Raw genomic sequence first — 26,075 nt, forward strand, 5'->3', positions numbered from 1 at the left:
CATTGACATTTACAATTTCTGAACCTTTGAATATCAACAATTACAATTTGTAACTGACCAATAAATATTGAAAGAAAAGTATTTCCTGGACATATAGACTTATAAAACAAGTGTTAAGTGCTCTATATGGCCAAAAGTACATGTCCAAATACTGTTGTGCACCTGTGGGGCTGGTTTTATGGTTTGTGCTCCTTGGTTCCAATTAAAGGAAATCCTAAGCGTATAACATACAGTAATACTTCAGACAATAGTTTTGGGAAGATCATTTCCTGTTTAAACATTAAAATTCAATAAAGAAATGTGTTTTGTAGAAGAGCTTGACTAGCTTGCAGAGAGCCGTGACCTCAACCCTTTAAATACCGTTTGGGATAAATTGGAAGCCAACTACAAGCCAGGCTTTATCGCCTGACCTCACATTGTGGTTGAATGGGAGCAAATATCTGCAGCCAGGTTCCAAAATCTTGTAGGAATGAGATGTTCAGCAATCACATATGGATTTAATATTTATGTGTCTGCATACCTATGGCCATATAGCGTATATAAAATAAACACTCAATGGACACACAAAGCGATTCCTTTCTGTACAAACACAAGCTTACACATTAAAAACATTTACTTTCTAAATGTATCATGCTTTAGTCCACATTCCACAGTAGTTGACACTGAGTGTCTAGCTGTCAAGCTGAGCCACTGCTGTTTCATTATGACTGTGTTTTCTATCTGGTCCTGTTGAGGATATTCAGGCTCAGGTAGTGACCTCGGGGGCCGTTGTGTGCTTGGATGTTGGGGTGCTGCCGCACTGGTTGATGGCATCAGTGGAGGTCTGGGCGGTGCAGGCCACCGTGTTGCTGTACACTCTGCGGTTTAGCTGGATTACTGTGGTCTTGGAGGTCATCGAGGTGTTGCCGCTCTCCGTTGACCAGTGATTACAGTGAAAGAGAATCAGGAAACACCTGTAGAACTGAGGAAGAGGCGGAAAGAAAGTCAATGTGAACGCAACATCTCAAAATGAGAGTTCTTAAAATCATCAAATGTGGACTGAGCTTTGTTTGACCCTGCCAGAGAGACTTGTTGGTCAAAGTTTTACTGGGCAGAAATCATGCCAGAGTGCACTTTCATGTCCTCACAGTCAACAGGTAATGCTACTTGAAAGGAGCAAATGGTCCCTTAGTGGTGTTGCACTGGCAGAGAAGGGGGCATCTAACACTTACAGTAGTGGTTAGTTTGACCAGAGAGGTCATTTAACACATTACTTAGAAAGATCTCTGTGCAGCTCTCTGAAGTGCTTGCTCTTCTTTATTTATTTATCCATGTTTCCTGAATATTGCGACACAGTGTGTCATGATGCCATCTGTTTTTTCCTCTTGTCAACCTTTTGCTTAAGAATTCATTTGTAAAACTTATGGCAGGTCTTTCTCTTAACATAGTGCGTACACATTGATGAGACTCATTAGTGTGTTTGAGCCAGTGAGATTTTATTTCCAATTGATCTCTATGTTGATAATTATGAGGAAATTGGTTCAAGAAAGGGCAAAATAGATGGTCAAACTTCTGGATCCAATACAGAGCCAACTGGCTTACAAATACAACTTCAGTACATGCTAACATAACACGCTTACACATTCTGCAGATGGGATTTATCTGTAGTGATTGTAATCATACTGGAGGGCAGACATGCAGCAGAAGAGTTGCCAGCAGAATAACAATTGTCAGATAAAAGATGCTAGAAATCGGCAGAATAGTACGTAGTAAGGAAGGTGAAATGGAAAAATAACAATAGGTAAGTAAATGTATGCAGGAGTTGACCGCTCTCTGTGTTGGCAACCACAGTGTATTTAAGACACCATGTAGAGTATGCTAAGGCAGGCAAACTTACCTCTTCATATATTATGTATTGGGTTCTATTTTTATCTTTATGTAAAGGAGGATATTTCGGTCACTGTTTTAGAAATGTATCTAGGTAGTTAGCTACTGTTAGTAGTAAGATTCTTTATCCTGCCTATTAAGCGGTGTTTTTTTTGTTTAAGTGAAATGAAAACATCGATATCCCTTTCATATCTGTCGTAGCAGCCTTAAAAGTTGCAGCTCTAAAGCTCAGTAATTAATTTCTGTAGTCTTAATGTTGCCACAAGGTTGCCAGGCAACAACTTATTTACTAAACCAAGAAATGGTCCCGCCCCCAACTCCTCCTTAAACTGCAACTTTTGGATTTTCAACTTCAGTTTTTGCATGGATTAGACAGACATGATACAACATGTTATTTAATGATCCATCCATCTCTAAAGAGTGGATGGATCATTAAATAACATTAAATAACATAACATCCAGGCTAGCAGTCTTTATGCTAAGCCTCAGGCTGTAGCTTCGTATTGAACGGGCAGATGTGAGAATGGTATCGATCTCCTCCTTGTCTAACTCTTGGCAAAAGAAAGCAACTAAGCGCATTTTCCCAAAATGTTAAGCTGCTCCGTTATCCCCCAACTCCAGTATAGCTGCTCAGCGACGAGCAGATCAGACTGGTTGGACTGGGCAGCTTTAACATGTGTGACTGTGTGAATGTGCACAGAGAGTTCCTGAAACGAGAGCGCTTCTCTCTGCTAAACAGGTTTTAAAGTACGTCAGAAAATATTCTTGAATATGACAACCTAAACCTCTCTCTCTCTGTCTGTTGCCATTGCAGGCATCCTCCTGATGATGGCGCTATGCGAACAGGTGCATGTGTACGAGTACATTCCCTCCATGAGGCAGACGGACCTGTGTCACTACCATGAGCGTTACTATGATGCTGCCTGTACACTGGGTGCCTACCATCCACTCCTGTATGAGAAGAGCCTGATCCAGCGGATCAACACGGGGCCCGAGAGTGACCTCAGGAGGAAGGGGCGGGTTACTCTTCCAGGCTTAAGCACCGTCAACTGTGACATCTGAGATATGAAACCTAACCCTCTGAGCCCAAACATACACACACACACTCTAGCCTTTTCTGGCTGACTAAGGGAGAGGTGCAATAAAACCACTCGAGACAAGGAGGCTGGAGCGTTGAAGTTTCAAATTAGACCCATGAAGAACATAAGCCATAGCCCTCCAGGGAGGGATCAACGTGGAGGCTTCTAAAAGAACTTGTCTTCATTAAGATGGTTTACTAGACCAGAGACTGGCAGGAAGAGTCTTCGAGATGGAGCTGAAATAGACATTTTTCTCTGCTTTAGCTGAGCCACGTTAGCTGTGGAGCTGACTAGGGTAGCAACAGATTAATGTTTTTAGATAGACAAGTGAATTTTCAATAACTGGGTGTGTTTCAATGGTGTAATATGTGTTTTTCAATAAGATGGGTGGTTCTCCACTTAAAAAGGAAATGCCACTGTTTATGGTGGATATTTGTGATTTTTTTTTTTTTTTCTTTTTTCTTTTTTTTACTGGTCCAAAGGGTAGAGAATAAGTAAGAAGTCATCCACGCTGAATGTCATAAATGCAACATACACTCAGAAATATACACCCACTCACACAAACATGCACCTCTGTACTGTACTTTTTAAGCTTAATTACAAATTAGTCTCCTGTGCATGCCAATTAGCCAGCTCACAACCACCAGTTGTCACTCCTTGTTCACACATGTAGGATCATTTCCTCATTCAGTGTCAGTTTGTAGCCCACAGGACGCCCAAGGCACTGGTTGTCCTGTTTTGGTTACCCTACCTATAGTAACTTTTTTTTTTTTTACTGACAGTTTACTTAAACTAAAGTTAATGGGGCCAAATTGGATTTTGAGAACAAACCGGTGCTCAGAACAGCCGTAACCCTGTGCCTAGTGGTCAGCTGAACACTTTCCTCGGGTTGCCTTGTGACTGTTCAGATACATGCAGTACATACTGTGGCAGGACTGCAGTAACGTGGAGTTTAATTGCAGTGAGAGGTGCGGAGCAGTTGATATTGCTGAAGTGAGCTGTATCAGGGGATTTGTAGCTCTGCACTCAGCAATCACCAGCCCCTGTTTTTTTTTTTGACAGTTCACTCTTTATTGAATGTAATTTTACCATTGCGTCTAATGGCCAAACCCTCCCTGGTGGTCACCGCTGCAGTATGGTATTCTTTGTCTATGTCACGTAAGCGCATGAAGCTCATTTCCTAAAACTATTAATGTGTCATATTGGTCTGTATCTGTCCGCAGCTCAGAGTGGAGACAATTCTAAAAGAAGAATTTGAACTGGTAATATCCTCAGATTTGTGTTGTCTCCAGATAGGATGATTTTTATGTTTACAGTCAGTCAGTGCCACATCTGCAGCAAGCTCTAGAGGTAGCTTGAAGAGGAGGGTTGGTTGTGATTTTTGCTGCAGACTTTCAGTCAGATAAATCTTGCCTATAATAGATTTTTTTTTTGCTAAGTGTACTATTATACAAAATGTTCTCGTGCCATTGGTTGTGGTTCGTAATAAGATGTGAAAACTTGTCTCAGAAATGTTGCATTGAATAGTCTGATGTATGTTGAAGTAGATGGCTCTGTAGAAGTAGTTTGTAGATGATTCTGGGGCTTAGCATTACTTGTTGAGTAGGGCTGGGTATCATCCAAAATGTGTCAGTGCGATTACAAACGTGTACTGTGCTGATACCAAAACAACACATTTTTTGAAAACCTTTTTTTCTACCAAAAAGAACCTTTTTTATACCTGATCGAAGGAAAGAAACAAGCATCCGACCAAGTATTTGGTGCCACTTTTCAATACTTGACTTGAAAAATCTATTATGGTATTTTATATTGCAACATTGACTTACTGTTTATTATGATAAAATAAATCTAATACACCAGCCCTGCAGTGAATTCACTAAAATCAATGGGAGTGGAAAAACACTGCAGCCTCCAAAATGATCTTACAGTTTCATCAAAATCAGAACATTATAACCTTCAGTAAGGTAGGATTTATTGTAGGGCTTTTGCATTAGACTGCATTACTTTGAGCTAGGTGCTGCTAATAAATTGGCGACTGAGTGTATGTATAGATGAAATAACCAGATCAGACTAAACATCATGACTAATTCAGTGAATTACATACATGACAAAGGTATTTCATCACATTGATGCAAAATCCTGTGGATCTAATAATGCCATAAAGCGGTTCTCCTCATTGATTTGCAGCTGCCTCGGCACAAATTGTATGGAAATATTTCTGACAGTTGACAAATGGTCTCATGTTGTATATAAGGTCATATCGTCCAACCCTTCTTGGCGGTCTTTGATAATTGATGCTATGGACGAATTTTGCTTGGATGCAAGAAAGTATTGAGGTTTGATACCCAGCCCCAGTTTCAGGTTGATGGTTTGGCATGTGATTTAGAATATATTTGGACCAAGAAACCCAGTTAAGTCAGTAACTGTTAGAGGACTGTAATAGACTAAAGAAAACATTTTTGAAGCTGGAGGAGATTTACCATTCATTTTGAATCATGCAGTTTCTCGGCTCTGCTGTAGTTTTTACATTTCTCTGTTGAGATAAATGATCAAATGTTTTATTGCTTGTGATTGTAACACACTGAAGGTGCAGAAACCCTGAACATATTGTACATGTATATTTCTAATAACTTTGATTATTTTCCAATGCACAGAGCATGCAAATCAGGGCTAAGAGTCTTAAACTGTCTGTGCTGTACTGTGCTGCAAGTAAACACCATTGTCATTAATGTTGTGAGAGGCTATGAGATTTTTTATTTCTAAAGTGGTGTTTTGCAGATTTTAGTGCATGCTTGTGAACAGGGAAATCACGTCCAGCTGCGGTGCAGCTATTAGCAGTTCCCTGGGAGCACTTTATTAAGTGCAATGCCTTCTGGTAACTTCATGTTTGCATCTTAATATTGTGCCAAATTCCATTTTTAGTTATGTCTCAGCAGGATGGCGGTGGGTGCGATGTGGTCTAAAGAGTAATAGCAGGACTTCTAAGGTGCTATTGCTTCTCTCCGGGATGCTTCATGAGTAACATAATTAAATTTTGAAGCCTATTAAAAACTTAAATTCTATTGCCAGTTTAAAAAACGGGAGATCAGAATTTTAATGCCTGACCATTGGTGTAGTGGTGAGAAGAGAGAACATATTTGTAGACACTCCATTTTGCCCGAGTCTCTTTCTCTCCACTCTTTACTTTCAAGGCCTGTTTTTCATATTATTGTGGGAATAGCTGCACCACACTGCCTCTAAAGGATTGTTCAACATTTAAGTTTTACATTCCCCTCCTGCAGCTTCCTGCAGAATTTCTGAAAAGAGGAAGAGCAAAAGAAGCATCCATGACGGAAAAAGAGCGAAAGTCCTGTTACACTTTGAACAGCCTTAGGGCGTTGACTTTGATTTATCAGTGAATTCTCTTCTTATTACACTTGAATTGATATTTAAATAGACCATTTGTATGATTTCAGCTGTTGTAATCTGTCTTTTTCTACTGTGTAAATAAAGCTGTTGTACATGTCAGATTGTGCTTGATTTTTTAAATCGATGACTTTGAGTCAATCACACACACATGTTGCTGACTCACCTGTTTGTTCATTAGTATATATATCAGAGGGTTGATGACCGTGCTGCTCTTGGCCAGTAGTGAGGGCACCACACTGGCCACGGGACTAATGATGTTGGGAGGGCCGAATGTTGCCATCATAGCCACGACACCGTAAGGCATCCAGCACAACATGTAGCAGGCTGCTGTGGTCAAAACCATGAACAGTATGTGGTACTCTCTCCTCCGGGCTGCAGTTTTTCGGATCTTTCCCACCTGTGGAGGAGAGTCGGCGTGAAAATCAACCTTGAAAACTTTTTAATTCAATTATATTTGAATAAGGCAAAATAATAACAGTAGCAATCTCACACAGAGCAGATCTAGACTGTACTCCACATATAAGACTGCACTCCTTATAACTTCAAAAGTTTTTACAAAGGCTCAAACTTTCCTTGTTTGTGCATTCAAGGACGCTCACATTAATGATGCACTGCAAGCTACGTTGACAAATCTAAAGACCGCTCTAATAAATGTGTCATCTGTGTTTCAGGGAAATAATTATAGTTGTTGTCCCTGCTTTTCACTGCTTTGTCATGCAACAATAGCAAAAGTGAAGAAAAAAAAGGTAATTACTTATTTATCGAGATGTACTTCTCTCAAACAAATGGAGTCTGTCTGTGTTTTGATACCATGAGGAAATTGGAAATCAGCATCAACATCAGCTGCCCGAATGATAGAAAATTTACTAAATCAGCTGTTTAATTGCACACTGCTATAGTACCTTCTTCCCATTCTTCTTTTATTCCACAGGCATGTTTAATGTTTAAATGGTCATCCTGTAATAGGGAGGAAGGTGTGTGCAGATAATTGTCACCCTTGAAAGACTTCATGGATATGTGTCTGTGCCTCCTATGCTTGAAAAAGCATATACTATATGATAAAAAAGCACATTATAGTAACAATACTGTAGTTTTAAGTCCACCCAGTTTGTAGGTTTAGTATACAGTAACATAGTTAGGTTTAATTTTTTCTGTCATCTGAACAACAACAGTCTATGCAGTTAAATTCTTACCATCCATATGAACCCTTAATTCAAACACATCCTAAATTAAAAATATAACCAGTATTTCTGGAGTAATTCCTCTAGTCTTTGTGTTCATTCATCATAACAATACAATAAGCTACAACAATAAAGGTATTCAAATTAGATTTTGACACAGGGCCCTCTGGAAAACTACATGATAATAAAGGATCTTCCTGACTTCATATTGTATAAATATTAAATTAATTAAACCTCCTGGTTGTGCAATGAAAGGCAGAGATCACAGTGTAAAATATATATTCTTTACACAATCTTATTCATTGGTGAATATATCTCTTGACACACATTTCAAACAGGATTCATCTAGTTGTATCTTAATCCTAATCCAATAAAAATTCTTTTAACATCATTCTTTGGATCTCTTTAAATACAGATTGCTTTTCTGTTTTTCTGCTATTCCCTTTCCTTCCCCCCTTTGATATGTGGATGAATTAAAACTAGTTGGAGAGAAATCAGGGAGTTTTCCAAGATAACTGTACAACACGTTCAAATTCTCCACAGAGCCCACTGAGCCCAGGACTTTCTCACAACTTTGACACGCCTCCACGATTAATGCAAATGACCCCGAGTTTTAATGACTACTAGGGATTTGAGTGGCCTAAAGCCAACCAGAGCTCAGCTCTGCTCATGGATATAACTTCAATAGCATTAGTTACTCATACAGTCTACTGCACTACTATTTAATGAGGATGTTGAACCCTTAATCTTACCCTTTCTCCTTGAAACACAAATGCTGCTTTTGAATGTGATAATTTTCCTGCCACCCTTGTTCACTTTAACGGCTGATGATCGCCATCGATTTGGTGGGATTCATTCATGCTTCATAGTCAGTGACTCAGTGACCAGCTTTCATGGCAACCAGCTAGCTAGTAAAACCCTCATTATATTCATACAGTTCACACAGATGCCTTTATAATCTGATCTGTCCCATTTGCATCTGCATCTCTGTCCACCACCCCAACCTGCTCTGTATGTGTGTGGGCTTTTGGTGTTGTTGTCTTTAGACCCACTGTTCATCTGTGTATTTGCTAAAGGGGGATTAGTTGTACCAGCCGTATCGTCGTTGCTGCTGGGATCCTTCAAAAGCTCCCTCAACAAGCAAAACCTTTTTCGGCTAAATCAAACTGTGTAACCATTTGCTATAAATCCCTTGACGTAGGTGGTTTTGACTGAACAAGATGAACAGAGCTAATGTCTGACACAATGCTTTTCAAATTCTCACTAAAAAATGTACACACCATTACACTATTCTTCATGTGATTTTAGTTCTTATTGTTGCTGCTGCAACTGTCACCCTCTGTCACACACTCATTATTATTACCTAGCATGAGTCAAATTGAGTTCCACCACAACAGACCGCAACAAACTAGAGAGTGAAAGCATTAATAATCAACAAAAAAAGCTTATCTTATCGTATATCGTACCTTTTATCATCTAGTTGGATTATTCGGACTTTCACATATTTTTTATTGATGCATTTATTTTTGATCTTGTATAAAGAAACTGCCTTCTGTCTTGTGTGTTTTGTGATCAGGTCTGTTTAGTTTGAATGGACAGCAGTGCAGATCTGGCTTCTTGACGTAATTAGAAGATAAAACCATTTTAAAAAAGCAGCAGCGGGTTGTTTCACAAGCCACAAAACACTGCCAGTGTGTGACGGTCCGTTTATGAATAGTTTATGAATATTTTGCTGAATGATGCACATCCAGTTTCCTCTCAATGCGTCTCAGGCTCTTATTGATTATTTTGCCTATGGGGAATAATTGTGCAAATGTTACTAATGTGCAACATGAAACCTTTCAAGACTATGGGAGGTTATAAATTGGCAAAGTGTCATTGTAGAACACAGAATTTTAAGCACCATGTCATTTTGGACTTGCATGAAGATGAGGGATGATGTCCTGAAGCCAGAGACGGGGACTCGAATCTGAGACTTGCCTGAGAGTTGCACTTAATTTGCACAGTGACTATAGATTTGACTTGAGACATGACTCAGACTTGTGAACTGTCTTTATTTTATGTTTTTAACAATTAACAATAAGGAAATGTCTCACTCGCTGAAATCCATTCCTTCTCTTACTAACATGCGTAACCAAATGCTGGTGCGTGTGGCCACAGCTAGCTTCAGTAAAGCTGAAGCAACAACACCATGGCGAGTACACCTGCAGCTGCTAAGCCATTTGTCATAACCTTTGCCTGTAATAACTTCACACAAGGCCCAAACTAATAAAATGCTAAAAATGACTTGTGAGCATCCCTTCCAGGAGCAGGGTTTGAGTTACTATGCTCACAAAAGCTTCAAGTTTTCCTAGATGCACAAGTGAATGAGATCAGTGTTTGAGATTCCTTAATAGGAATTTCACAGGGATATTTTATGCAATGAAGAATAAGGCTTTATCAAGCTATTTGATAATCAATCTCATCCTTTAAAGCAGCTATCTACTACTGCCTATATTATTTTGCTTCAAACGGTTCTTCCACAGAGGATGCATAAGCAGTGCGTGACAGCTGCTTCGCTGAACTGCTGCAGCTCACACGCCAGAGGTGACCACACGGAGAGCATTTCTGCTGCGGAGCTGCTTCTGCCTGCCCTATCTTTCTACACTGAGTTTGCCTTGATAAAAACAATACAATAAAAGCCCTGTTAACACATTCTTTCCACAGAAAGACAAGGGAGGTTTTAATGTCAAACAGATACAGGAGTGAGATACAGATAGACATTGAAATTGTCATGAAAGGTGTACATGTTGGTATAATGCTGATATAACTATGAACAGACCCTGTGTTCATTTTGTGTTTTCGTTTAAATATTAAATATTAAATATTGTGTTCAACATTGTCAGTGGACGGCCGTTGCAAGTGTCTGTATAACGTTACCCGGTATGCGAATGCACACTGGGAATGGCATTGCCATTACTGGATGAATACCCTGTCAGTCAAGCTTCTCACAATGCTACATGATGGTCTATGGATCAGATCAGATCATCATCATCATCATGCCTGCGCCAGGAGTCATCACTTTTGGATTCAAGAGTTTCACATGTGAAGAAAAAAGGTGACCTGCTGAACTCAAGACCTGCAGATTTCTGAAAGCCAGATCATCAAACCTATCATTGTAAGAGTCATTCAACACATTACCATAAGGCCTTTAAATGACTTGCTTGAGACCAAATGACAAAATATCGTCTTGCCTGTTTTGTTTTGCTGTCCTTCCATTCTGCCCGAAGCTTTGTTTGTGAATGCAGCATTACTGTGCTAAATGAGAGTGGTGTCCATTTTCTTTTAAGACTGAACAGGTGGTTCAAAGAGTGACTGAACAAATGTAATGAAACTAAACTGAAGCCAATTCAGCTAATGTGGCACACACAGAGGTAATTATAGGTGAAGGGCATTTTATGAAAGCTGCTTATTGATACATGAAGGTCATTACAGAGTATATGATTTATTTAGGAAAGAGCCATCCAGAGATTGATTGTTGTCTTTCTATGTTTGTGTACTGTGCAGTCGTCTTCTAATAATTCTTATTTTGGCTTTACACTTATAAAACTGAGGTCCTAAGCACAAAAACATTGGATTAAAACGACTAAAGGAACAAGAGTGGATTTAGGCTTTATCCAGCAGCTGATCTTTCTGAGACCTAATGCTGTGCTCTGCTCTCAGGAATAAACAATCTATCTCACTGGAAGGGCAAAAGAATTAACTTAAAGCAAGTAAAGTCTCTCTACAAAACTCAATGTGCCAGTCACTGCTATGACCCCCCACCAAAAAGGAAAAAGAAAAGAAATGTTTTGTTTTCACCCTGCTGATCTGAAATCTAATAATCCAATCCTTGGATTCTTATATTCAGCATCTGGAAATATTCCATTACTTTGATTTTAACAAAAAAAAGAAGAAGATTTTAATTGTTGTAAGTCTGAATTTTAAGGGAGAAAGGACACAATTTCCAATTTTGTGAGGAGTAGCAGAAAAGTAATATAACTAGTAGTGTAACTAATTATTGTTGGCAGGGAGTAATAAGTAAAGTAATAATATTACTTTTTAAAAGAGAAATGAGTAATCCATACATACAACTACCCCAACAATGACTACGTTTTCATTAGTGTATAATCACCTGAATATAGGAATCGTTATGTTTTCATTACTTTAGAATGAGTCGTTGTTTTCTACAGACACCGCGGGTCATCTTCTGTGGAGGTCGCCATGTTGAACCACCATGTTTTCTCAGAAGGCCCGTTCTCATTCCCAGGTCATCAAATACAGACGACAGTGGGGTTCAATTAGTAACAATCTGCATCTTCACTACTAGATGCCACTAAATCCTACACACTGGTCCTTTAAGTGCATGACAGTGATTGGTGAAAAGATGTCTAAAAGTCAGACTCTATAATCTCTTACTGTCCCTGGAGCTGGGTCCAGTTACATTGTGAAGATAAAAATCTGTCTGTTGTGCTCAGGGCAGTCCCTGAGTTATTTTGTTGGGAAGTAATGGATGTTACTACTTTAATTTAATTTATTTGAAAGATAAGAAAGATAGTGCTGTAGGAGCAGATCTTCACCCACTTCCAAAAGAAAATGCACACTTGTAGTTTAAAGAACAACTGACACATTTTGGCTCACAATCCTGAGAGAAGGGATTAGTTATGTTTCTTTAGTTTTCAATCAAAGCTTGACATGAGCAGAGAAATACTGATACTGCAGCTCACCAGCTAGTTCATAAACATTTGTGTGCATCTGTTAACATGACTGACATCTTGCCTTTCAGCTGCACTGCACTCTGGTCTACTAGCTGAGTGGAGGAAAGGTAGCTGTAGCATTTCTGTGATTTCCTTGATTTATGGGCTGTCACCCAAACCTGACATTTACTGTTGATGTGTTTAGACTGCAGAAACTTTATTGCTGCAGCTGTGCTGAAATTTCTTTGATGTCACATTATTACATCATGTCATCTGTCACCCTCACTCATATCTCTGAGATGGATGTGGAGCTTGTGATTGACATTGCCATTCCCGTGTAATCCCACAAGGATCAAACTTCAAAGCCAATTGTCCACCTGAATGGTGTCCAGGCCGAAACAGTTTCACTTTTCAGATTTATATGGTAACAATTTGGGATCCCCAGTAAGGAGCTGGAAAATGTTGCTATGAAGAAGAACGTCTGGACTATCCTGCTTAGCCTGCAGCCATTGCAACCCAGCCCCCGGATAAGTGTCCCCCCCCCCGCACCTTAAAACGTCATGAATTCATGAATTCAAGCTAACCACCTGCTCTTCTTTGTGAAAAAGCAATTTTTTTGCCACCTGTCAAGTCTTGAGAGTTTGGTATTCAAACATTTTTGTTGGAGGATCAATTTGAGCAACTTCTGTTTTTGCCTTCAACATCAGACAGTAAAAAAGCATCAACCTTTATACACCACATGCACACACACACTTCGATGTCACTCTACCTGTTTGACTGCCAGTAACAGCCTGCTATAGCAGTAGATCATCACCAGGATAGGAATACCCAGACAGAAAATGAAGAGGCAGATGATGTAGGCATGCGACTGGGCTGTCTGAAGCGTCCAGGAGACAGAGCAGCTGGTTCCTGCTCCCTCTATGCCGTAGCTGCTCCAGCCCAGCAGAGGGGGCACTGTCCAGAATAAGGAGTACAGCCAAGAGCCCCCCACAGCCAGCAGGGGCTTGCGGTAGTCTGGCCCACGCTTGTTGTATACAGTCAGAGTGCTGTAGCGGTCGTAGGAGAGGATCACCAGAGAGATCAGCGAAACAATACCTGAGAAAGACAGAGAGGTGGATGAGAGAGAGTGGCTAGCTGTAATTCATCTGGCTCACCTAACCAAAACCAAAACATAATAACATAATGTATAACATATAGTGGAAAAATTGCAAGAGAGGGCCATCAAAAATAGGTCTATAAATTACTAAAACCAGCCTGAAAAAGAGCACTTTAGTTTACTTAGTTTAGTTTACTAGCAGCTCTGTAAGGCTGAACTATGTCAGCATGCTAACATGCTTACAAGAGCTTATATTAGGTTTAATGTTTACCGTCTTACGTGTTAGCACTAAACACAAAGTTCAGCTAAGGCTGATGGGAATGTTGTACAGGTATGTGTTCAGAAACCAAAGTACTGGTCAAATTAAATGTTTGACCTGATGATTAAGCTAGGGAACACCAAAGTCACTGGGATTCATCCCCTGGGCACTACGAATGTCTGTACAGTTTAATGTAAATCCATCCAATCGTTGTTGAATTAGACAGTCTGGACTGAAGTAGTGGACATCCCTGGAGCCACACCACTAGAGAAGCTAAACCAGGGCATTACAAAAAAATTTAAAAACCTCATAAAAAAGTTTGATACTTAAAAGACTATAGAACAGATCTTGTGGCTCAGTTTTCAAAGGTTAAACTGCTGATTGGAATAAAAGGCTCCATAAAACCAAATTGCACATTTGCTAAAGGCATTCAAAGTTGCCCCTACATTATTAAAGGCTCAACCCAAATGAGTTAAGAATGAAAACTGTCTGCCAGAATGTTCCTGGCTTTTATATTGATCGTACATAAATTACTAACTTTGCCCCGTTATTAACAGTTAGAGATCTGTGACAGTAAATTTCATTAAGAGTGTCACATCTAAAGTAAAACCTATGCTAAATCAGGATTTAGATTATGAGATTATCACACCGTGTGACTAAAGAAATGACCCCTCCCCATCCCCCACTTTTCTTCTTTTGAAGCACTTAGTTTCAGGCATACTGAGGCCTTTACAACCACTCTACTTAATAATTGATCACTGAATACTCCAAAAAATGTGCCTGATCATCGCCAAATACATTAAGTTATGTATACCCAGTCAACATTTTTCAGATGAAAGGAAGTTTAGAAAGGACGATGGTCGCTGATGAAAAGACGTACGAAACAAAAGTGAATGTTTTTGAAGACGCTGATTGAGCCTATATAGAACATATTTCAGAGGGATTTGCAATAATGAAATTTTCCATCCTCCACAATGTGCAAATAATAACCATTCATCACTTTGGAACCTAAAACTACACCCACATTTATCAGCTGAAGGCCAGTATAAATATAAAAATCCACTTCACATGGATATCATAGTCTACTGGGGGAAAGTCCTACAATTAACCCACTAATCCACTACGTCGTCCTGCCAATCTTTACTAGCTGACATCCTAAGGACTTTTGTCAGAAAGCACTTTCTGGCAAAAAGCCTGAAGATTAACTTCTCACAATACACATATACCTTTGGAGTAGCTGAAGCTGTAACTAATAAACCTAAGTACTTGCACACGCACATTATAGCAGTAAGCACAATTTCTTATTTTGCATTAATGTACAGAACTTTTCCCATTACAATGTCCTGGAAGCTTCTTGTTTGCAGCACACAGCCCATATAGTTCAATATTTATGACATTTTAAATTAAACATTAAAAGCGTGTAGAGCACATTTTGCCTACCAATGCAATATGACTTTAGAGAAATACTGTACCTTCACACTAATCAGTGACATCTCTCTGTTAACCTACAACTGAACAAACTAATAAAATTATTTTTGAAATGTGTGTTTTGTGACACGCTGATGTTGTAACCACATTGTAGAGACCATGTGGTTGAAAGGAGGGAGGAAAGAGGTTACAGACGTTAAGAATAAATATCATCCAGGTTTCAGCTAGAAGCTTGTTTGTTTTGTTGTAGATTGAAATGTCCTATGCTTCAGTTAACAGACTAATTTTTATACACATTCGCACTACATCTAGTCTGGAAAATATTACATATCATCTTACAATATGTCTGAAAGCAGTGTTGCAAGACAGGCCAGAAAAGATCATAATTTTTCTTCACTCTGCTTTCCACTCCAATTGTATAATGTTGTAATTAATAAAGGACAACATGATGAAATCAGAAGATAACCACACTTAGTGACGATAATAATACCAGTAAAGTTCATGACTCTGTGCATAAACAAACACATATGTACCAGGTCGAGGGAGTTTGATTCAGACTATAAATGAGGAAAAGTCTACTTCTAAAGTATTTGAGTCTGTGCAACTTTTTCTGACTTTCAGCATCAGCTTTCATTCTCAGGAAGCTCCAAAGAATGCAGGAAGAGTGAAGTAACCTGGGGGTAGGGCTGTATACTGATTCTGTATGAAAGTCCTGTCTCTGACTTACATTCATATTCAGTGCTTTCACAACCTTGCTGGCTTGACGGAGGAAAAAACTTGGGGAATCTATTGGGAACACAAAGTTGTGCCATTCAAACATTAACGTCAGCATGTAATTTTGTCTTGATTCTAAAGATAAAAACAGTGTATCCAATCAATAAGAAGCAAAACTGGAAACCCTGATCACCAGTCCTATCCGCATACATATCGACGACTAACGTGTATGTCAATGCACATAGCACACATGACATCAATAAAACTGACAGAAGGAGATGTCATGCTACAGTAGCTGATCTGGTTGAAATTGCCACGTATCCTAAAAAGCACTACAATCTGCAATGACAGACTCATCACACTACCCATGTGTTTAGTTGCATACTTAAGTTAGTCTAGTCCAGTAAGTGTTGACAGTGTGACAGTGAGCCAGCAGACACAATACCAGGACCTCGAAGCGGAAATGGAATTCAGCCTTCAGCATCTTTTTTTTTTTTTTGATTACTTACACCTGTGCTTTTTCTTAGTGTGACATAACATTATGTCTTCTGTGAAAAAAAGGAACAAAGTCTTAGGTGTAACAATGGCTGTAACCAGTCATTTCAATTAAATTCCATTTACCATTAGTATGTGTGACAGAAATTTACTGGACATAAGAGGATTGTTTTACTGTGCTTTGACAAAGTCGGGTAACCTGAGAGTCCTTCACACTTGCTGCATGCTTAATGAGAGGAGGCTCTGGGTGTTTGTAAGCAAAGATAAGATTGAGACACAACTGAAACGTCAGCTGCTATACGGTGGGAAGCATTCAAAGACTTTTTGAGAGGCCAAATGATAAGTTTCACTAGTTCAAAACATAAAATTTGGAAGTTAGATATGGAACAGTTAGAAAAGAGGATAAAAGAAACTGAAACTGAACATTTTAAAAATCCTTCCCAACAAACACTGAAATAACTTACTGAACTTAGATGAACTGAACACAAGATATAATGTTTTGTCAGTAAATAAAGCAACTAAAAGAACTAAAAAATCTAGGCAAATCTATTAAATTAAATTAAATTAAACTGAGAGAGCAATAAATTCTATTCAGCTAGATGATTTCCTTGAAACTACTGACCCAAAGGAGATTAATATAGCCTTTTTGGGGTTTTACCAAAATTTATACAGTACAGATTACACTGGTGGAGTCACTAGACAATGGGTCCCCCCCTCTCTAAATATGGCTACAATCACTCTTGTTAAACCAGGAAAGACTTATAGACCGATCTCACTTCTCAACAATGACCTCAAATACTTTGTAAGGTTCTAGCTAAACGTTTAGAAACACTCTTACCAAAAATGGTACACCCTGACCAGAACGGCTTTGTTCTTGGACGACAAGGCTTCCATACTATACGTATAGTGCTTAACATTGTTTTTGAGAAATCTGGATGTAATGACACTGCCATTTATAACTTCCTTGAGAGAAACATGTACATATGGATGTAGATGGCTGGATTGATGACAAGCTGAATTGAATTTTTCTTTTCTTTTCTTTTCTTTAATTTTCTTTTCTTTTATGTATTTATTTAATTTTCCTTTTATGCTGATGGTGAAATGACTATTCATGGACTAATATATTGAATCCTAAGATACCTCTACAAACAGGCCAATGTGTATTTTATTTTTTAAATTTTTTTTCTGTCCATACATGTGCCTTGTGTGTGTTTCTGTAAAAAAATAAAAAATAAATACTTGTTTAAAAAAAAAAAGATAAGATTGAGACCTTGTTAATGTTCCTGACTCACCTGATAATAATCTTTTATTCTTAAGACTATGGAAGCAGCTATATGTGTGCAGCATTCTCAAAACAAATGTCCCTAAGGGTACAATAAAGTATATCGTATCGTATTGTGTACATACTTTGTCATGAGCTGTGCCTATTCAAGCTATACTTCTATTCTCTGACATCAGGTCAGGACAACCTGGGCTGAACTATTTTTTCTTCTTCTGTTCATCAAAGTTAAGACTGACCAAAAAACAAAAAGGTTTTTCCACATCAGTGTTTCAGTAGATTTTGTGTGTGGCAGTGTTTTTTGTGTGTGAATGTTCTGGACTGTGTCAGATGATAGGATACTGTGCAGCCTAATTTCCAAATGGGGCATATTATGATGGTGATGTATTTGAAATATATTTAGTTTCTCAGTTTCCAGCAAATAGTTTCTCTGCTTTCTTTCTCTTTTATCTGATTGGAGCTGCAGCATGTCACTGGTTTCCACACTGTGCACACACACATGCACTGTGAGCAGCAGTCACCGCAGAATCCTAGCAGCAGTCTCTTTAATGTGTCTTATGATTCTGGGGAATTTATTGTGTTTTTGCATTATAAATCATAAATGATAAAAGGATTATTTAGAGCAGCTAAAGTACATTCTATAGACGACTAATGCTCCCTGAAATAGCCCTGGAAAATTCCTTTGCTGATCTTTTCAAATCCAACCCTGTGACCCATCTGCGGCTGTATCTTCCTCTTGTGCTATTGACCTTTGTTATTTTCTCCTATTTCACAGTGTAATAATGTTACCAACAATTTCCACTATAAATCAGCAAAACAGGGAAGGGCTAATGACAAACCCCTCCAATGTATTGGACACAGGATGTCATATTGCCATACCCCGTGGTTCAGAATACTCAATATTACCATCTGGCATTCAAGGACTAGAGTTAGAGGGCATAAAAATCCTGTATCTCTTGAGAAGTCAAACACGCCACACTGAAACCAGGCAGACAAACAACTACAAGCATGACAAAATGTTTGAAAACCCCAATTTACTGTTACTCTAGAACTTCAAATGTCTTGTGCAAATGTACATCTGAGGCCAAATTCTTCAAAGCACTAAGCAGTATCACAGGGCTAAAACAAAACAGACATCAACACCCATGTATGCATTTTAGTGTTACCATTTCAACTGACCTGCACATCTTTATCATGTAGGAGAAAACCTGGAAGAAACAGATAGCAGAGAACAAGCAAACTCCGCTCAGCAAATCCCCATCTCCCTATCTTGCTGATAGGAGTCACTGAAAATCACACTTACGTTTCACATTTTTATTTAAAATGTTCCAGAATTAATTATGTAAGGTCAAAAGCTGTTGGAGAGGCTGTGTGTCAGCTCAGCCTCCCCCTTGCAGAGGCTTTACCGCACAGTGTAAACATAGAAAACATAAAATCCATAAGGAGTGTAGTGAGATCAGTTCAGGAAAGGACAGCTCTCTATCTATTGTTTTTTGTGGTTTGCACTCATGTAATAAAGGTGTGTGTACAAATGATCAGACATGGAGACTAACCCATTGTAAAGAACTTTTATGTATATCTGGCATTCCTCTCTTGTTCCTGCTATAGACTCTATATAAAGTAGTGGTTGAGCCACCATGATGCTACCCATTTTGGACTAGTGTTTTAAAGCCTTAATGGGGTCGCCATCTTGATTTTGTGGAACCAAAAGTAACCATATTTGGACGAGAGCGTGGAACTGCTATGGATGTGCTTCTATCCTGAATCCTGATTGAGGTCACCGTGGTAGCAATTTGTCAATCAGGAGGTAGCCACGCCCTTAAGCATATCCTTCTTTATTGTGTATTTTACTCCAAACTGGGCCATAATTTGCTAAAGAACATCATGCTGTTGCAGACTTGCAAGTAGCAATTGAGACCATGAAATGATTAGGAAGCTGTTTACTGAGTTATTAAAACAAGTCCGAAGTTAATTAAAAAACGTTTCTAAAAGCTCAGATATATCCAGTTTGGCACAAGTAGAAAACTGCATGAAAACCAAATAAATATGGACGCTTAACATCGGCCAAAGACAATTGTTCATCTTAATTAATTTGTTGTTGTTTTATTTCCAATGCGCATGTGTATTATAATTTTCACACAATTAACTCAACAACTGTCTTGATGACGTAAACACTTGTTAACATGGGCATCCCATATCTACCATCCATCTCATATGATGTGAAAGCGGCCTAAGCCTGAACCCTCACCTGTGTGTCAAAGACAAAATTTAAGGCCGTGTGTGCGTGTGTGTGTGGTGTCTGTGTTGTGGGTGTGGGTATGGCGCCCACTCTCACTTTCCCAGCTTCCTGATTTTCTGCTCAACCTGCACACCTGCTTAAAGCCCCACACCTGCAATTCATCTACTACTCAACCCTGCAGCATATCAACCCTAGTTCTTTATCCCCTCATCGCCAGATTATTATTTCAGCCTCAGTAGATGACTATCTGCCTGCCTGCTGATCAGCCACGCAGCCACTTCCCATGCTCTGCCACACTTCATCAGCCACCAGTTCCCCTTTCTCCCCTCTGCCATATGAACTTTCGCCCTCATCCACCTTCATCCCCAGGAATCCAGACAATAAATCTTTTTCTTGATCATTTCAAAGAGCTGAGTCTGTCTTGCATTTGGGTTCACCCTGTGGGTCATTACATTGCGTGTCTGTGAGTTTGTACAGACATTGGAATTGGGCCTTATTCTTTAAAAAAAAAGCAAAAAGCTTTTTTGGAGGTGCAAGCAACTGCAAGATAAACACGTAACCTATGTACGGAATTGCTTGTACGAGCTGTCAAGTTTATTCCTCTGATTAGGCCTAATTCTTGTTTCCTAAGGCTGCTTCAGGAAATTGCTCATAAATTATTAATAAAATAAAGCTATGTATTTGCTACCTGTCTTTATATTTTCAGTATGCATCAAAGGGCTTGAGGCTGAGTGCTACAGCTCCTTAGAGTAGGGGAATCAAAAAGCATTGAGAGATATACTTCAGCATTGTTGGTTATGGTCTTTTCCCGGGATTTGTTGACAATAAGAAAAATGTCAGACTTATCCTTTAAGCATAGGAGCGGCAGATCAGATAATGCTTCTTTCATTTCAGATCTGATATGCTTGGCAAAAACACAATACTATCCGAATGCACTGGTGGTTTGAATGTTTGGTTTTAGGAGTGAAGGACACCTAACATACTGTGGCATACTGGAAGGGAATAAAAGCCACAGCTTCGGTCTACTTGATTAGTTTGAGAAAGGATCCTGGGAGTGTTTGGGTTGCTTGAATGCTACACATACAGTATAGGCCTCTTTTCTTGGTACAACATAGAAAATACAGGATCATGGGGGACATTTTCATTTAGTGGGGGAAAACCGACAATGATAGTGATAATCATCCCCATTGACAGCCAGAATTAATCATGGAGTAGGGTTGACTGACTGGATGTTAATGATCGATATAATAATCTTTGAAAAATATCAAGATTGAAAGTTTTCATCAACCCTTTAATTGGAAGAGAAAACATGTTGACACATTGCACAGTCTGAAGAATTTCTCATGGCTTAAGAGCTGCTTTCTTAAAATCTTATGTGGGTGACATACTGCGAGTTTGGCTGAGATTGGTTTTGGCTCCGTTTTCAAGCAGGACGATTGTGACTGGTTTAAAGAAATAAAATCTTTCTCCAGTGCTCGTACAGCGCTAAAAACAATGTGTGGAGATCTGGCTATGCAGGACTAGTTTATCTGCAGCAACATGATTGATACATTCGTGGTCAGACGTTCTTCTGAACACCAACCAAATCACCTTCTGATGAAAAACCCAAACATGGACATGGCCAAGCAAACCCAAACAACCAATTAAGACACAAACAACCAATCTATTATTGATCTGACCAAAAACGCACAGAATCACAGGGATGCAGATTTACGCAGGACTAATATTATCAGTGGTGGAATATTTACTTTTGCAAATTACAGACAAGGCAGATTCACACGGGAATTTATAGATATGAAAAATCCAAGTCAGTCATTAATATGGCTGTTTGCAGTGTTATGAAACAAGCATTATATTATTATATGGCGACTGGTGTCTCGTAAGTGACTGAATCACTGGACAGCAGTGCTCAATGAGATGAGCACTATCTCCAGCATTCAGTATGGCACAGTACAGGAGCCCAGAGGGGAATAAAGTGAAAATAAACACCCGCTTATTTGAAAAACACAGTATGAAATATATAGCTTTTTTTTTCAATAAAATGGAAATTCGTCTAAATAAAAATCCCTTTTTTTTTTATCAGTGAAGCATAACAAAGCACAGGAGATGAGTAAACAGAAGCAAAACATATATATATATATTTATATATATATTACAAAAAATATAATGTCTTAGGATGTAAAAACAGTAGGGGTTAAAATGGTACCCGTATTGGTGTATTGATGGAGAGGGTGGAAAAACTGTTTGTGAAGACAGAAGGTAACAAGGGAACTGATAATAAAAACGAGAGAAAAGGGAAAATTAAATGAACAAGGATGGAAGGGATGCAGATAATGTTAGCATTCCTTCAACCACAATCTGTATGTAAAATGGATGACTCAAGATTGGCTGTAAAGAGACCAACATTAAGACATCAACGCAAGCTAAAAATGAGAACAATCTACAGTGTTTAATGTAATATCTGTAGGAGTGGAGTTAAGCTGAGTGTCCTGCACTGTAAATAAGTGCGTACAGTATCTGAGTCTGTACAGGAAGCCCAGAATAAATCCCCAGTATGTGTTTACCTTCAGTGGCTCAATTCATCACAGCAGCTCAAACAAAATGAAGTGCCTTTATAACATTATTCAACTATTTTTGGAGAGCAGTGGAGTTATTGGCACAGCAGAATGAGCTACATCAGAATTTGGCCTCACAGGCAATACTTGTTAAGATCGTTTCTCTCGGATTTGTTGACAAGAAAAAGATAATAAGCTCATTTTAAACATTTATTGAGTAGTGGTCTACGGAGATAAGATTAACACTATTGAGTTACCTCTTCTTTTCTTATATGTCCAGAGGTCAAAAGATATAAGATGTATAGGCGTAAAGGTCAATGCATATAATTACTTATTCACCAGGTGAATGGATTGAACAACATATAGCAACACTGAAAGTCCGACTTGACTGCATAAAGGCAGCAATTATTCTTTGTGTGACAACATAAAATATGAAAACGTGGACCTTGGCTCCCATGTTTGAAACCTCCTTGCATAAGGGTTCATTCATACGAGATATATGACTTTTGGCCAAAACGTTCAGCTAGTGCAGTAAAGCAAACCACATCATGTTGTTTTGAAAAGGAGCCTGTGAAAGGTCATAAACAGATAAAAATCAGACTGCAATCCCTGCTCAGTGGAGGATTTTGCATTTGGCTGGAAAAAGGTTGGAGTACAAAGTAGAGCTATACCGATAAATCGTTCAGGCTGATATTGCAGATATACCAACGGTTGATATATGTTGACCGCTAGGTAACAAGAAATTCCAGTACACAAACAGTGTCACAATTACATAATGTATCCACTAGAGAGCGCTGACAAGTTGATTTTTAGACTTAAAATGTCACAAAACAAAAACAAAATGATCAAAGGGATCCATATCAAGAGGGTTGGTTGTTTTTGTGCATGTGTGTTTTGTGTCCAGCTCAGCTGTCACCTATTCATAAATCATCTTTAATGTACCAGTTTGAATGCTGCTCCGTCCTCTATAGCTATTGTACCCCTCCAGCACAGAATCAACTATCAGAAATCACATTGTTTTCCGCAAATAAGCAGTTACAACTTTATGGTGTGTGAAATCACCTCAGTAAAGTCATTAAACAGATGTTGTAAAGAGGGACTGGCAAACTGAAAACAACATTAACTATCCATCAGTCCTCACATTCACTGATGTAGTGCAGCACGCAGTAAACAGCCACAGATCCCTTTGATATCTCGGGTTAGATCCATTGTGGGTAATGCTGCAAAAAAAACTGCACTGCGTTCATTTTACTTATAGTTCTAATAAATGGAGTTTCTAGAAAATAAACTCCAATACGATATAGAAATGCTATCGTTATACAAATAACATGGCTTGATTTTGGCTACTAAACTCAGCTCACACATCAAAAGCTGCCTTTATTGATCGGGTATAGGTATAGGTTCTAAAATATTTATAAATCATATATAATATGTTATAAATAAATTGTATATAATTCCTAAAGTAGCCTGTATATAATAATAATGTATATAAAACATTTTCGTAGGGTAGTAATGATACTCTCGGACATACACCACAGTTACTTTCTCACACCTATGAGTTGAAACAGTGATTTTTGCTCAACATCTGGAAATAAAGAAAACTTACCAAAGCAGGAATTGATGAAGCCATACCAGCTGCAGCCGCTGCGCCCCAGCAGCCACTTCCCCCGAATACTGGAAGCGAAACTGAGAGTGGTGCCGAACAAACACACCAGCATGTCACTGACACTGATGTTCAGCAGCATCATGTTCACTGGCGTTCGCAGCTTTTTGAATTTGCAAAACAGAAGCAGCACGACGAAGTTGTTCAGGAAGCCAAAAGTCATGATGAAGCCCAGCACCACGGACAGCACGACGAAGCCCGTCGGGGAGAGCTTCCCCCTGCCCGCCGGCGCGTCCACCAGCTCCCGGTCATCGCTCAGGTTGAAGCTGTAATTCAGACCAGCCTGACCAGAAAACATCCTGCTGTCCATTCATCTGACCTTGTCTTCACTCTCAAACCGTTTTTGGTAGTTAGGGCTGATCACTTTGCTTACCTGGAAAGTTTATGAATAGGGGTTTTCTGTTTGAGTCTTTCTCCATGCTGTTGTTTTTCCTCCTTTGGGACAAAAGTGCGCTTTATGTTTTGAAAGCGCACATTCCTGCAGTATTTTTGAGAGCATGTAGCCGCTAACCCGTTCCTGGAAATCTGACACAAAGGCTTAAAAAATAAACTGTAACCGTAAAGTGCCACCTGTTATCTCAACGCATCCTTATCTCCGTCTTCAGCTCCAGCTTCTTTTGACGCCTTAATATTATGGGAAAGCTGGCATTATTCATCACAGTGTACACAACTCAACCTTTACCTAACTGTTTTTTCAATATTTTTTTTAAGGGAAAGTCTGTCATCTCCAAGTCATCACCTTTAAGATCAATTGTAATCCGCGCTCACTCCCGCTGGACGAACAGTGTTGCGTAAAGTGCGCTCTGCTCCTCCATCCAGCATCTTTTAAAGGCGACTCTTACGTCACAAGACATTTGGATGGGGGCCACGGGGAGGGTGTGTGTGTGTGTGTGTGTGTGTGTGTGTGTGTCCTTTAAGTCTACCTTTATATACATTGATTTACTTTTCTGACTGTAATTATAGATATGCTGATTGTGCATTACAGATCTGCTGTTGAAAGGGTCATCATACAACACAGCAATCTAGACTCTGCAACCCTGTTGGCAACCCTGCAATTCCTGAGCAATTATCGTAAAGTTATTTGTATATTACATTTAATCACCTGCAAAATGAAATCCAGTTTCTGTCACTGTATTTACATGTAGTGTGTGTCTTATTGAGAAATGGCTAAAGCCGCTTCATTGTGTGAAACTTATTGATCTATCCCTAATCTTACTTTTTTTCCTGTATCATGCCCAGCTTGGGAAGCTAAAGAACATACGTAAAGAATATTTGAAATAGTAAAAAACCAATTTGACTTTACACATTATCAAGAACATGAACTGCATTTTTCTCTTAACAACTGTTTGTAATTTTATGCACCAAAAATGAAAAAAATGCAAATTATTCTCTTTCCAAACAGGATTCTCACTGACAGAGTGTTCTTTGTTCTCCCAAAGACAAAAGGATCTCACTCTGATAGTGAAAGCAAGAGCAAAACAGCCATATACATATATTTAATACATTACATATATTACATATATTTCTACATATTTTAGATTTAACTGGTGTGTTTACTGCAGACAGAAATGAAGCCTGTATTGAAAATGGTCTGTTTAGCTTTAATTTCGCTATACATATGTAGGTGTGTATACATACTGTGTGTATATACATATTTATATATACACATACACACACACCTCTATACTGCCACTATGTGTGTTTGTCTATCTGTTTATTCTTTGCTCAATCTCTCTGTTTTTAATACCAACTGTGTTTACTTCACCTGCTGCCTCTTATATCTGTTGTCTTTCTCTTTATTACTTCTGCCACTGTGTGTAGGTACACAGAAAGCCCCTGAAAACTGGAATCAAATTCCTTATATGTGTAAACTTACTTGGTTTTTATACTTGATTCACTTAATACATATGATTTTGTTCATGCATTGTAGTGCACACATTATACAGTGCACACAAAAAATTTTCTCCAAAGAGTGCCCTGACACAACATGGTTAGTGCAAGCAGGGTAACAGGAATACAGGGGACAGGACACAAATGCAGACAACTGAGGCAGAGCAGATGGAGTCAAGTGGTTTTAATAACAAAAGGAGGTACAGCA

General features: G+C 38.9%; 2 protein-coding genes across 2 annotated transcripts in view; one reads left to right on the forward strand and one right to left on the reverse strand.

Moving 5' to 3' along the window:
- The window catches only part of st6gal2a (ST6 beta-galactosamide alpha-2,6-sialyltranferase 2a), a 29,311-nt gene extending 22,859 nt beyond the window's left edge, over positions 1-6,452 (forward strand). The window contains exon 6 of the mRNA XM_035677187.1: positions 2,681-6,452. Within this exon, the coding sequence (XP_035533080.1) occupies positions 2,681-2,928 (248 nt within the window). The 3' untranslated portion in view covers positions 2,929-6,452. The remainder of the gene's footprint in view (positions 1-2,680) is intronic.
- Positions 1-24,616, reverse strand: tmtops2b (teleost multiple tissue opsin 2b). The gene is made up of 4 exons (XM_035677188.1): positions 23,921-24,616; positions 13,019-13,344; positions 6,517-6,750; positions 1-961 (listed from the first exon to the last, which is right to left on the reverse strand). The coding sequence occupies exons 1-4, from the start codon at positions 24,285-24,287 to the stop codon at positions 746-748; spliced, it is 1,143 nt and encodes a 380-aa protein (XP_035533081.1). The 5' UTR covers positions 24,288-24,616; the 3' UTR covers positions 1-745.
- Positions 24,617-26,075: the final 1,459 nt, after the last annotated feature.

The sequence above is a fragment of the Morone saxatilis genome, unplaced genomic scaffold (genome assembly GCF_004916995.1).
Source record: "Morone saxatilis isolate NCDOM2014 unplaced genomic scaffold, NCSU_SB_2.0 Contig5, whole genome shotgun sequence".
Lineage (NCBI taxonomy): Eukaryota > Metazoa > Chordata > Actinopteri > Moronidae > Morone > Morone saxatilis.